This window comes from Myotis myotis, unplaced genomic scaffold, assembly GCF_014108235.1.
Source record: "Myotis myotis isolate mMyoMyo1 unplaced genomic scaffold, mMyoMyo1.p scaffold_m19_p_2, whole genome shotgun sequence".
NCBI classification, from domain to species: domain Eukaryota; kingdom Metazoa; phylum Chordata; class Mammalia; order Chiroptera; family Vespertilionidae; genus Myotis; species Myotis myotis.
This window is the reverse complement of record NW_023416324.1, coordinates 63,099,685-63,112,810: the sequence shown is the minus strand read 5'-3', so window position 1 is coordinate 63,112,810 and position 13,126 is coordinate 63,099,685. Positions and strand designations below refer to the sequence as shown.

Genomic DNA, 13,126 nt, shown 5'->3' with positions numbered 1-13,126 from the left:
ACTGCTGTATCTGCATTCAGAATTTATAGTGTTTTTTCCCCTCTGAGATATTAGACATCTGGCCTTTAAATTAGTAAAGGGTGCTGTACAACTTTGTTCTATCAAAACAATATTAAAATGATTGTTTCTTATAAATGGAACTATCAACATAAGCATAATCAAGCATATTTTTTTCTAGCTAGTGCCCAAAACTGTCCTTTTATTAAAGAAAACTTCCATAAACAGATCTGTGATAAATTACCCTAGTAGAAGGATTTTTACTTGATTTTATAGTCATTGTCTTTTGAAAAAGTTTGACTAATCAGGGGTGGGGAACTTACAGCCTGCAGGCTATATAAGGCCTACAAAATCATTCGATCTGGCCTTGGCAAAGCATTAGAGGTGAGTTAATTAAATGTTTAACCAATTATAGCAGGCTCATTTTTAAGTTGATAATTTTGTATGGCCTATGAGTGATGTTATAAATATCCAAATGGCCCTTGGCAAAAAAAAGGTTCCCTACCCCTGACGTAAATCATATAAATTTTTGGAGATACTCTCCTCAATTGTATTAAACGAAAATTATTTTAGATTTGGGGGCCGTGTGGCTAAGGCATAGATTTGTAGAAGATGCTGACCATTGCTTTGGCATGCTGCCGGCCATTAACTGGCAAGTGGGTTGTTAGAAATTTCTTGTAAGCAAGGAAAAAAATGTGTAAAGCCATCATGTAGTGAAGATATTTAAATTTCTGTGATGGATTAATGTTTTGAGCAGCGTTAAATATTTTTTTAAAGGAATGGTGTCTAGTGTTACCAAATTTAGATATGTTAAATAGAACATATGGTCATTTTTCTAAAATCAGACATTTATTTATTACTGTCAATCCTGTATCAAAGTTTAGACTTGAAAGCAAAGGGACTCTAGCCTAGAGTGCATTCTGCTTAGCAACCGACTTGTCTGCTGTTTTGCTACTGAATGCACATACTCATGGCTCATAAGTGTATCTGCGGCCAGCTGGTCTCAACCAGACAATACTTCATTCACCTAATTTCCAGACTAGTCAGGCAGAGACATCAGCTCATTGTATTTAGCCATGAGGAAATTTTATTTGTAAACTTTAAGTAGTAGCACACTGATCTCAAATGCCCCTGATTTATGAGAAATTGCCTTCTAATTCGGGAATGTGAAGTCTTTGGAATTCAGAACTGTTTCACTTCATTTTTTTCTCCTTAAAAACTCTTCCAAGTATATTGTTTAAAAACATAGCCTCTAAGAATCCTAGAAAAGAGTAATAACTCTTAATAGAAAATACATGTTAAAATCTAAGAATACTTTTAGAATTTTTCTCTGAAAACAAAAATTTAGGAAGTTTGATTTGTGTTCATACTTTTATTGACTATCTTGAGCCTCACGTGATTATTTTCTCTCTTAGAAAACAACAGTTTTGTTGGCATGTGAAGCTCCAGTTTCCTCAGAGTCAAGCTGTGTACATAGAAAAAAGGTATAGCATCACCACTGTCTATTAAGAACTTGTTAACTTAAATGTGATGTCAATAAATGTGTTAGTGGTAGAGTGGATAACTAAGTTGTGGTGTATTGATCCAACGAAATGCAAACATCAGCAGGGATTACTACTATTAGTAATGTGTGTCTGCAGCAAATACATTATTTTAGAAATGTACATATGTATACTCATAATTGGAATTAAGTTACATAAGTAGTTTTTATCCTTTTTCCATATTGTGAACATTTTCAAGTATCATTTAAAAGTTTTAATGGTTGTATACAATTTGATTCCTTGAGTTATGAAAATTTTAAAGTTGCTTTTTAATTAATATATTTAGCATATATCTAAATATAATAGATAGTTCCCCTTCTTATCAGTGTCATATAGATTTTAGTTGAAAAACTTTATTTGAAGGTTGCATACCAAATGAGAGACAGTAAAAAGACTTAAATTTTTCAGATAGGGCTATTTAGCAAAATAGTATATAAGAATATGTGTAAACGATTGAGAAAAGTTACATATTTGCCATTTTACGCATTTTACATTTTAAATGTTGCCTTGCAACTTTTAGTTACTAGTTCAAAACATTGTCTTAGTTTTGTTTCTACAGCTTTATAGTTAGAACAATACATATAGAAAAGTTGGGAAACCTAAAATGCTTTGTTTCCAGAGAAAGCAGTATCCAATTTTTAACCCAGTCTTATGATTTGTAATGAATAAACTTGAACATGCACTGAAATTAGCATCATCTGAAACCTTTTTTCAGGTTTTTTATTTCTACAACTTTCAAATGTATTTCATCCTGACTTCTTCCTTTTCATCTTTGAGCATAGGTGCGTGTTAAAAGAGGCTTCATATTTTTGTGATTAATTTATAGGGATCTTCTCAAATAATGTTTTTTAAGATGTTGTTATTTGTGTCCAAGAAATCTTTTAAAGCTATTTTTCTAAGTAATTTATGCTTAACAAGCCATTATATTTTTCCAAGAGTAAAATAAAAGGTCTGTGTTCAATTACTTAAACAAAAACACTGTAAGATTTAGTAATTCTAAGTTAACACCTTTAGTAGAAAATTATAAATAATAAGTTCGTTTTTGTTTTCTTTGTTGCAAAGAGTACCCGATGATAAAACTATTAATGAAATCTTAGCAACTTACATTGACCCAGAAAAGTCTGATCCTGTAATTCGTCAAAGGTATGTTTTTAAAATCTTTTCACTTTCTGAATTATTTAAAATGTCGAGATATTTGTTATGTGCATATTTAATATGGGAAGTCATGACTTTATTAGAATGTGATATGTCAGTGCCATTTACTTTCTGCTCCATTTCCTTGGTTTTTTTCTCAAGGATTTGTCAGTCAGAGATGCTGCTTTTGGATAGTTATAACAGTAGTCTGTACTTACTCTGTACTGTGTTCCAGACTCTTTGAAACAGATAATGATAAATGTATTAATTCATTTAAACCTCACAATAACCCATTAAGGTAGATTACTGGTATTATAGCCATTTCACAGAAGGGAAATTTGAGCCATAAAGAGGTTAAGTGACTTCATGTAGCTAATCAGGGAAACTGGGATTCAAACCCAGGCAGTCTGGAGTCAGTGTCTACACTCTTAACCCTTAAACCAAAATGCCTTTCAGGTTGAACCCAAAACTGAAAATTAGGAGTTTCCAACTAACTATTATAGGCAGGAAATCCTGTTTCAGCCAAGTCTTCATAAAACTAAGTAAGATATACTCTGTCTCCTGTCCAAAAATACAGCATGGACAAAAATAATTAACATAGCATAGTGGAAAGAATCAGTAATGAAGGTCTGGTTAGAATAACTAGCTTAGTTCCTTATAAGCTATGTGATCAGGGGTAAGTTACTTCACTTCTGGGCCTTAATTTTTTCCATTATTAATATGAGATTGATGATAATCTACTAGATAGGATTCTTATGAAGCTTAAAAAACAGCATATATAAGTTCCTACTACAAGGCTTAGCCCATATTAGGCAGTGCTTTAAAAAGGGAACTATTATTAGAATGCTTGTTATTAGTGTTCCTAGGCAGGAACCCAGTTGACTTTCTTTTCACCAGATGGTACCTGCTTGGGATATGAATGCTTGGTTTGGCTCCAGTAACTTGGTGTTTAAAATTTATACTGAGTGGATTCTGAAATGTCTGATTCAGTTCTAGTTAAATCTCAGCATGTACTTTTGATAAAAGGTAGAGCCCAAGACTGAATCAGATCCATGTCACATATCAAACAGTGTCTTGGGATAGGTAAAATAGTCGTTTCATTGTAATTACTGAGAATCCAGTTGTTGTTATTGTTCATATATCTGGCAATAACACAAAATACTTGCCACTTAGTTGCATACATTAAAGAAATTAAATAGCAAGATGAATTACTGAAATAGTTATTTTTAATTTAAGTTCTTTAATTATACAGAAAGGTAAAAAAGGTAATTTTGTTGTTGTTAATCCTTACCTCAGAATATTTTTTCCATTGATTTTTTTTTTTTTTTTCAGAGAGAGTGGAAGGTGGGGGGAGAGGGAGAGAGAGAGAGAGAAATAATAATTCGATTGGTTGACTTCCATATGCACTGCACCCCAACTAGAACTGGGATTCAAACCTGCAATCCAGGTAATGTGTCCCTGACCAGGAATCGGACCCACAACCCTTTGGTGCGTGGACTGACTCTAACTACTGAGCAACACCAGCCAGGGTGAGAAAGGTACCTTTCAAAAATTCAGATCCTTGGTTAGAAAATGCATTTCACCTTTTCTCTATGCTGGTATAGATAAATTTTAAAAATTGTTAGCTATTGGCCGAAACCGGTTTGGCTTAGTGGATAGAGCGTCGGCCTGCGGACTGGAGGGTCCTAGGTTCGATTCCGGTCAAGGGCATGTGCCTGGGTTGCGGGCACATCCCCAGTGGGAGATGTGCAGGAGGCGGCTGATCGATGTTTCTCTCTCATCGATGTTTCTGACTCTCTGTCTCTCTCCCTTCCTCTCTGTAAAAAATCAATAAAATATATTAAAAAAAAAAAATTGTTAGCTATTCATAAATGCCCTTCTATGACACTAGTTTGAAATATATTAAAAATTGCTTTTTTAATGTGATATTTTTATTTCAGATTGAAAGCCTACATTCGCTCTCAGACTGGGGTCCAAATTTTAATGAAGGTCGAAAATATGCAGCAAAATTTAGTAAGGTAAAATTGCTTCCCTCCCGATTATTTAATTATTTTAGAATTCTGCAATATAATTACGTAGCTAATTATTATACTAATTATCTGGCTATTAATAAAGCCTAGGCTTTAAAAATGACTTTCAAATTAAAATTTTTAAGTAACCTCCCTTATAGGATGATTTTGGTTGAAAAATCACCCTGGTTGGAATATTTTAAAGTAACATCATATGCAACTAAAAGATTTCTAAGTTGCATTTTAACTTATTTCAAGATATATTCTCTTCAACAGAGTTCCAGTTCCAGCTCTAGCGTTCTAGTGTTCAAATTGTTTTTGGAAATGCAGAAATTCTTGTAACCAGCTGATTACTGCAGACATTACAGTGGAAAGAACACTGCATAGAAATGTGAAGGGAGATAGGTTCTAACAAACTGAATGATTTGGTAAAGTTCTCAACATTACTGGGCTCTGTTCCTTCTTAAATGGAATGAAGAACACTACACTGAGGGATTCGGAGGGTCCCTGCAGTCTGCTTAAGTGCCAGCTATGTGTCAGCTACTGAATTGCAAAACGCTGGTCATTTAAGACTCCTAACGCTTTTCTCATGTTTTCATTGTTCAACAAAACTCCTACATGCAACTCAGACTAGGTATGATTAGCCTTGTCTACAATTTGATTTGCTGCTATGGCTTAGAGCAGTGGTTCTCAACCTTGGCTGCACATTAGAATCATCTGGGAATCTTTTAAAAATCCTGATTTCTGGGCTTCATCCTCCGGAAATTCTGTTTCTTTGTTACTAAATGTTGTGGCCCCACCCCATAACAAAGAAACAGAATTTCCGGAGGATGAGGCCCAGAAATCAGGATTTTAAAAAGATTCCCAGGTGATTCTAATGTGCAGCCAAGGTTGAGAACCACTGGCTTAGAGGTTTGAGAGTCCAAGCTGTGAAAGCAGAGCTATGTATGAATCCTAGCTCTGCCTGCTGCCAATTATGTTAGTAATGTTAGTAAGTAAATGATATAACCTCACTTGCCTTAGTTTTCCCATGTGTAACATGGGAATGATAATAATAATTATAAGATTGTATGAGGGACTAAAGTAATTCATTTAGCACATGGTAAGTGCATGCTTTTAGTAGTACAACTACTACAGATAAATGGATTCTTAACAAAAGGTCTACCTATCACATTATAAGACTTTTATAGCTAAGAATGCAGTTCATACTTTAACTCTGCTACTTCCCCTAAAAGATTTGGAGTCCCAAATAAGAGGATAGAAAGTTCTGTGGCTCCTACAAAGATCGTTATCCAGAGTTACAACATCCATGCTAGCCAAAATCGATTATTTCTGAAATTGGTAATCAAAAATAATTAATGAGAAACACTAATGTAAAAGGTGCATATTTTCCGTTTTGTTTAGTAAAATCCTAAAGCTGATTCCATATAACTCATGTCTAAACAAAATAATTTGCATTTCTCCCTTAGAATTTACCTCTGGTCAGTCAGTCATTAATTTTTTCATTTTTTATTATCTATGTTTCCTTTTTCAAATTTAGTTCCTTTCTTAACATATACCTTATTTTATCTAAGTAGTTCATGTAAATGTTATTCATTTTTCATACTTTGGTGCATACTTGATGAATATATTGTGGCTTCAGTCTCATAAGCCTCTAAGAGAACACTTACCTGAGGGTTTTTGTTAAAAGTGGAATTACTTTTTGGATAGTTGTCTCATCTCAACTTCTCTAGGCCATGGAAATAACATGTTTTCCAGTCTTCTCCTGACAACCTGGGAGTTGTTCCTGTTTTAAATGTAAGATACTGAGTATTTTAAAGTTTGTACTATAGGACAGACTGTTGGGCCCAGATAGCATTCATTTTTAACTTGGAAATATGTATTGTAAATTCTTGAAGAGGCAAAGGGGATGGACATCTCAGCTTGTCCTAGCAGACCAGGGTTTTCTAGGAATGTGAAAGAAATGCATGACATGGTCCAGGGGGAAATGGCTGGGAATACCATTTCATTCAGTTGCATAGAAAGAAGTCAGGATACATAGATAACAGAGCACAGGAGGATGCCAGTAGATCGGTATAGTTTGTTTTAACAGAGTCAAAGAAGGTAAGCCTGACCCCCCCAAAAAGGTCACTGAAATGCACTGAAATGAAGGTCAGATGACCTAATTCTAGGCACTCAACTTCTCTGCTTCATTTTCCTTAAGTCTTTTATTTTCTTTTACTTTATAATCTTCCTTCTTTAGGAACCCAGGGAGGACCAGAGTTGGGCTTTGGGTTAATCTTTATCCCCCAAAGGGAAGAAATAATAGGTTAATAAAGTGAAAGGTGGGTGGTGTTAACTTTAAGGAATACCTGAGAAGTACTTTGACTTTACCTTATCTATGAAGAAAACTTTTCTTGTTTCCCCGTTTGAGTTGTTTACTTGAACTCATTGTGTTATATGAAAATACCACCAAAGAAGAGGCAGCAGACAGTTACAACCTAGATCCAAAAACTTGGGATTTAAAAATTCCACTTTTTTTTTTATCCTTACCCAAGGATATTTTTCCATTGATTTTTAGAGAGAGGGAAAGACAGAGAGAACTATTGACGTGAGAGAAACACATTGATTGGTTGCCTCCTACACACGCCTGACCACCCGAGATGGGAGGAGCCTGCAACTGAGGTCCGTGCCCTTGGCCGGAATCAAACTCAGGACGGAATCAAACTCAGGACCCTTCAGTCTGCAGGTCCACACTGTGTCCACTGAGCCAAACCAGCAAGAGCCCACCTTATTTAATTTGGAGTAGTAGTGGCATCACTTTAAGGCAGTAATAATGTCAGAAACTCCTATTGAGGTAACTTTTGTCCTAAGGTGGACCTATATTTCCAGTTAAGTCCCCTTCAAGATATAATTATCCTAATTTCTACAAAACTTCCCAGTATTATAAGTATTTTCTAATCCTATATAATAAAACCCTAATATGCAAATTGACCAAATGGTGGAATGACCGGTCACTATGACGCACTGATCAACAGGGGGAACGCTGCTCAGCCAGAAGCCAGCTCACAGGTGGTAGCGGGAGTCTCTCCTGCCTCCATGGCAGTGCTAAGGCCCACTCCCCTAAGCCAGCAGGCAGACATCCCCTGAGGGGTACCGGACTACAAGACGGCACAAGCCTGGCTGAGGAACCCCCCCTCCCTCCTTCCCCGTCCCCAGTGCATGAATGTCATGCATCAGGCCTCTAGTCATGAATAATGAAATTAGGTATTATGGGAGTACACTTACAAATATTTTATTTTTTATGTAACTATTTTTAAAACCATAGTATTCTCCAGATATAATCCTATGTAATAAAACCCTAATATGCAAATCGACCGAACAGAGAATGACCGGCAGAATGACCGGTCGCTATGATGCACGATGACCACCAGGGGCAGACGCTCCAGTGGAGGAGAATTTACATAAGGTGCTTGTGTAAGCAAGGCCACACTTGCTCTCTTGCCACATCATTTCTTACCAGCTGTCTATTCTCAGAATGTGAATGAATGGTTTGAAGCAGAAAAGCCTACCAGGAATGCAAGGCACTATCAGAGGCGGCCATTGTTCTGCTGCTCACTGAAGTTTTTACTGACTGATGAGCTTAGAATACCCCCAGCTTTCCTACTGCCCATGCAGTTGTAATTTTCCAAATCTACTAAATTTTAGGCCTCTGTTATAATTTTACTTATTAATGGAACTAGAGGCCCGGTGCACAAAAATTTGTGCACTCGGGGGGGGTGGGAGAGGGGGTCCCTCAGCCCGGCCTGTGCCCTCTCGCAGTCTGGGACCCTTCGGGAGATAACGACCTGCTGGCTTAGGCCTGCTCCCGGGTGGCAGAGGGAAGGCCCAATCCCTAGGTGCAGCTCATGTCTAGGCATAACTACGGTCGGGCTCAGAGCAAGGCTGATTGGGGAGTTGGGGCGCCGCCCCCTGTCATGCACAGAGCAGGGCGGATTGGGAGGTTGCAATGCCACCCTCAGTCACGCTCAGGGTACGGCCGATTGGGGGGTTGGGGCACTGCCCCGTCACACTCAAGGCAGGGTCGATAGGGAAGTTGTGGCGCCACCCCCTGTCACGCACAGAGCAGGGCGGATCAGGGGGTTGGGGCGCTGCCCCCTGTCATGCACAGAGCAGGGCCCATCAGGGGGGTTGGGGCTCCGTACCCTGTCACACACACAGCAGGGCCGATCAGGGGGTTGAGGAGCTCCCCACTGTCACTCACAGAGCAGGGCCCATCAGGGGGATTGGGGCACCGCCCCCCGTCACACACAGATCAGGGCCGATCAGGGGGTTGGCGCGCCGCCCTCTATCACCCACAGAGCAGGGCCGATCGGGGGTTGGGGCGTCGCTACTGTCACACTCAGGGCAGGGCCGATGGGGAGGTTATGGCTCTACCCCGTCACACACAGAGCAGGGCCCGTGGGGGGGAGGGGTTGGGGCGCCGCCCCCTGTCACACACAGAGCAGGGCGGATCAGGGGGTTGGGGCGCTGCCCCCTGTCACACACAGAGCAGGGCCGATCAAGGGGTTAGGGCGCTGCACCCTGTCACACACAGAGCCGCAGGGCGATCAGGGGGTTTGGGTGCTGCCCCCTGTCACGCTGATCCCGGTGCCGGGAGGCCTCGCAGCTCCACTGATCCTGGTGCCGGGAGGCATATTACCCTTTTACTATATAGAATAGAGGCCTGGTGCACGGGTGGGGGCTGGCTGGCTTGCCCTGAAGTGTGTCCTGGATCAGGGTGGGAGTCCCCACTGGGGTGCCTGGCCAGTCTGGCTGAGGGGATGATGGCTGTTTGCAGCTGGTCACACACCCTTCAGGGTGGGATTCCCCACTGGGGTGCCTGGCCAGTCTGGCTGAGGGGCTGAGGGCTGTTTTCAGGCTGACGGGTGACTGAAGCTCCCAACCGCTCCTTTTTTCTTTTTTCTTTTTTTTTTATTCTGGGCCAGCTTTAGCTCTGAGGCCTGGGCTGCTGAAAACAGGTTTCTGGCCTTTGTTTACCGTCTGTATTTGATACAATGTTGCGGTCCGGCTGGCTGAAGCCCCGCTGAGTAAAGCAGATTTCTGGGGTTTTGTTTAGCTTCTACATTTGCAACATAGTTGCTTAGAGTTGCAGCTGAGAGGCCGGCATGTCAGGCGGGGAACGTTGGAGTCCTCCGTCACTGAAGCAAGCGAGCCTCATGTTAGTTTCAAGCTGCCTGGCTGCCGGCCACCATCTTGGCTGACAGTTAATTTGCATATCTCGCTGATTAGCCAATGGGAAGGGTAGCAGTTGTACGCCAATTACCATGTTTCTCTTTTATTAGTGTAGATAGTTTATTTTCATAAAGGAGCTTAAATACATTTTCTATTCTTTATGTTTAGTTTGCTGCTTTGATATTTATATAAAATCCTAGTTTTGATAAGGATGTGGTTTAAGCTTTAGTGGGATGATTTTTTTTCAAATTTACTCAGAAGCCATTAATTAAGCATATTTAATTTTCCAAACATGTAAATAAAAATTGGAGTTTATACAAGAATGAATAGGCTAAGAAAACAGACATGTAGCCTAGGAGATGGAGGTTTCTGGCATGGACCTGTTATTTGAAAGATCGGACTGTTTTCTGGACAGGTTTAGTGTATGTTGAGTTTCAGGTAGAAGTAGCATCATTTTCAGAAACATTATTTTAAAAAAGAATGGCCTTTCCATACTAATATTTTATTATTATTAGGATTTCTTTAGAGTGAGATTATATCACTCCAGTAAGAAATAGTAATATTTCTTCAGAATATATAATCTGTGAAAAAGTAGGCCTTATTTTTAAAAATTCAAGAGTAGACTTTGTAGAGCAAAAGTTTCAGCATTACAAATATTAAATTTATTAAATCACTTTCTCTCAAACCTAACCCAAATTATGTGACATTTGAAGTAATCTTTTTGCTTTTATTCAAAAACCTACATCAAAGTAGATTTTCTATAAAGTCAAAATAATGTTATAAATTTGATATATACCTTGGAAAATTACTAAGCTTCTGTTTTCCTATCTGAACGTTGGGTCAAGATAGAAATGATACTGCATTGTTGTGAAAATTACTGTGACACGATGCCTGTCAGCTACTGAGCCCAGTGCTTGGCACATAGCAAGCATATCATTCTCAGTAAATATGTATTATGAAGTGCAGCATTCAAGCCAACATCTTATTGAATTGACTTTGAATATAAGTTTTTGTTTTAATCTTACAGATTACTTCCTTAGTAAAAGGAAGAAATAGGTTTAAGACAAAAAGTTCTATATGTCTGGCAGTTGACTATATTATGTATTACTTATTTTTAAAAAGTAATAATTTTTTACACTTCTGCAACATACATACTCTTATGTTCAATACTAGAGGCTCGGTGCGCGAGATTCGTGCACTTGGGGGGTGGAGGGGGGTGTCCCTCAGCCCAGCCTGCACCCTCTCACAGTCCAGGAGCCCTCGGGGGATGTCCGACTGCCACAGAGGCAGGAGAGGCTCCCGCCACCCCCACTGTGCTCACCAGCCATGAGCCCGGCTTCTGGCTGAGTAGCGCTTCCCCTGTGGGAGCACACTGACCACCAGGGGGCAGCTCCTGCGTTGAGCGTCTTCCCCCTGGTGGTCAGTGCACGTAATAGTGACTGGTCTTTCCTCTGTTTGGTCGATTTGCATATTAGCCTTTTATTATATAGGATTAGCTGTGCTTCAGACAGGCACTAACCACAAGGGCGCAGGTACCCAGTCATGTTATTTTTGCATTTCTTTTGACATAAGTGGGATATTGGAAGAATATGAAGTTTCAGGAGCTTGTTTATTTAAGATATTGTCAGCTGTCATTTCTGTACAAATAACTCCTAAATCTAGATATATTTTCAACCTTTCTCCCCAGCTCAAATCCTGCTTTGCAGCTATCTTCACTTACACATTTCATTCTATCTTAAGCTCCAGATGTCTAGATCTCATCACACCACATCCATTTCTGTGTCTTTTAGTTTTCATATTTAAAAATACAATAATTGAATTAGCAGTTTGCTGCACTTTGTTTTGGGACTTTAATGTATCCATGTAGACAAGAACCATACATGTTTGACATAGGGCACTAGTCATGAGTTGGTTAGTACAGACATATGCCTCCATTCAGAAAGCTCAGCAGTTCAGAGCTGCACTGGTAAAAGATCCTAGTCTATTCATGATATGAAAGCTTTGGAATGTGATAAAATAGTGACCAGCTATACATTTTAACACATTGCGGGTAGTCTTTATCGCGCGCTAACAGGTGGCTCGGGCCATTTTTGCTAATTTTTTGCGCAAATGGCAATGTTCAGTAAAATTACGATAACTTTAGTTTACGTATTTATACGTTACCCGCATTCTACCGCTACTCTATAAAAAATGTATTAATATGTGTCCCGCGCTCTACTACACTGGTAGAACATATAAATACGTAAAACATATAAATACGTTTCCCGCATACAATGTGTTAAAAAACGCCTTACAGAGGGCTTTATAAGGCTCTTACTTGTTCTAGATGCCCCTTGTTCAGTCTTTTCTTATCCACACTGTAAGCTCAATTATTTTTAAATCCAGAAGTCCTGGGTTCCAATCTTGTCACTTGGTCCTTATGGAGCTGTAACTCCTCAAGGGTACTCAGTTTTCCTCATCAGTATGATGGAAAGGATAACTATTCATCAACTAGTTTGTAAAGAGTAAATGTAATAGGTGAAAATGTTTCTAAAGTGTAACTTGCCAAACTAGTACCCTATCTAATAAAGAGAGAATATGTTAATTGACTGTCACACCCTCAAAGATGGTGGCGCCCAGTCCCCTCAGCCCTGCCAGGGTGGCAGGCGTGTGGCACAGCCGGGCCCTCCCCACATGCCTGCCTCCAGAGTTCCCCGGTCCCCTTAGCTCCCCAGCTGCCCAGGGCTGGCCCAGGTGCAGGCAAGCCTTGGATGGCAGCTGCCCAGCCAACACCTGAGGTGCAGGCAAGCCTCAGATGGTGGCTGCCGGGCCGGTCTAAGGCTCAGGTAACCAGGGTCGGCCGAGGTTTGCACTGCTGGCAGTGGCAGCAGCAGAAGTGTGATGGGGGCGTCACCTTCCCCTGATCACCGGGTCACCTCCCACCTCTGGGGCTCCCAGACTGTGAGGGGGCAGGCCGGGCTGAGGGACCCCCCTCCAGTGCATGAATTTTCATGCACTGGGTCTCTAGTCGGTAATAAGATTTTATACTTTAAAGGTAATTTAGGACCTCTAGCAGGGAAATGACATACTTTTCAGGAATTATGTTTATGATTTATGATGAAACTAATTAATAGAAGAAAAAGCATAACCTTTATAGACAAACAGACCTGAGTAAAAATCCTGGCTTTGTAACTGTAATTTAGTTTCTTTGGGTAAGTCAATTTCTTAGAGCTAGATCCCTATCTTGTAGAG

The 13,126-nt window shown here is 39.9% G+C and overlaps 1 protein-coding gene across 2 annotated transcripts in view; it reads left to right on the top strand.

The window, feature by feature from the left end:
- Window positions 1-13,126, top strand: part of ZNHIT6 (zinc finger HIT-type containing 6) — a 63,383-nt gene that overhangs the window by 37,520 nt on the left and 12,737 nt on the right. For both annotated transcript variants that reach the window (XM_036350257.1, XM_036350258.1), the window contains exons 6-8: window positions 1,413-1,481; window positions 2,601-2,681; window positions 4,613-4,690. In XM_036350257.1, coding sequence (XP_036206150.1) covers window positions 1,413-1,481; window positions 2,601-2,681; window positions 4,613-4,690 — 228 coding nt within the window. The remainder of the gene's footprint in view (window positions 1-1,412; window positions 1,482-2,600; window positions 2,682-4,612; window positions 4,691-13,126) is intronic.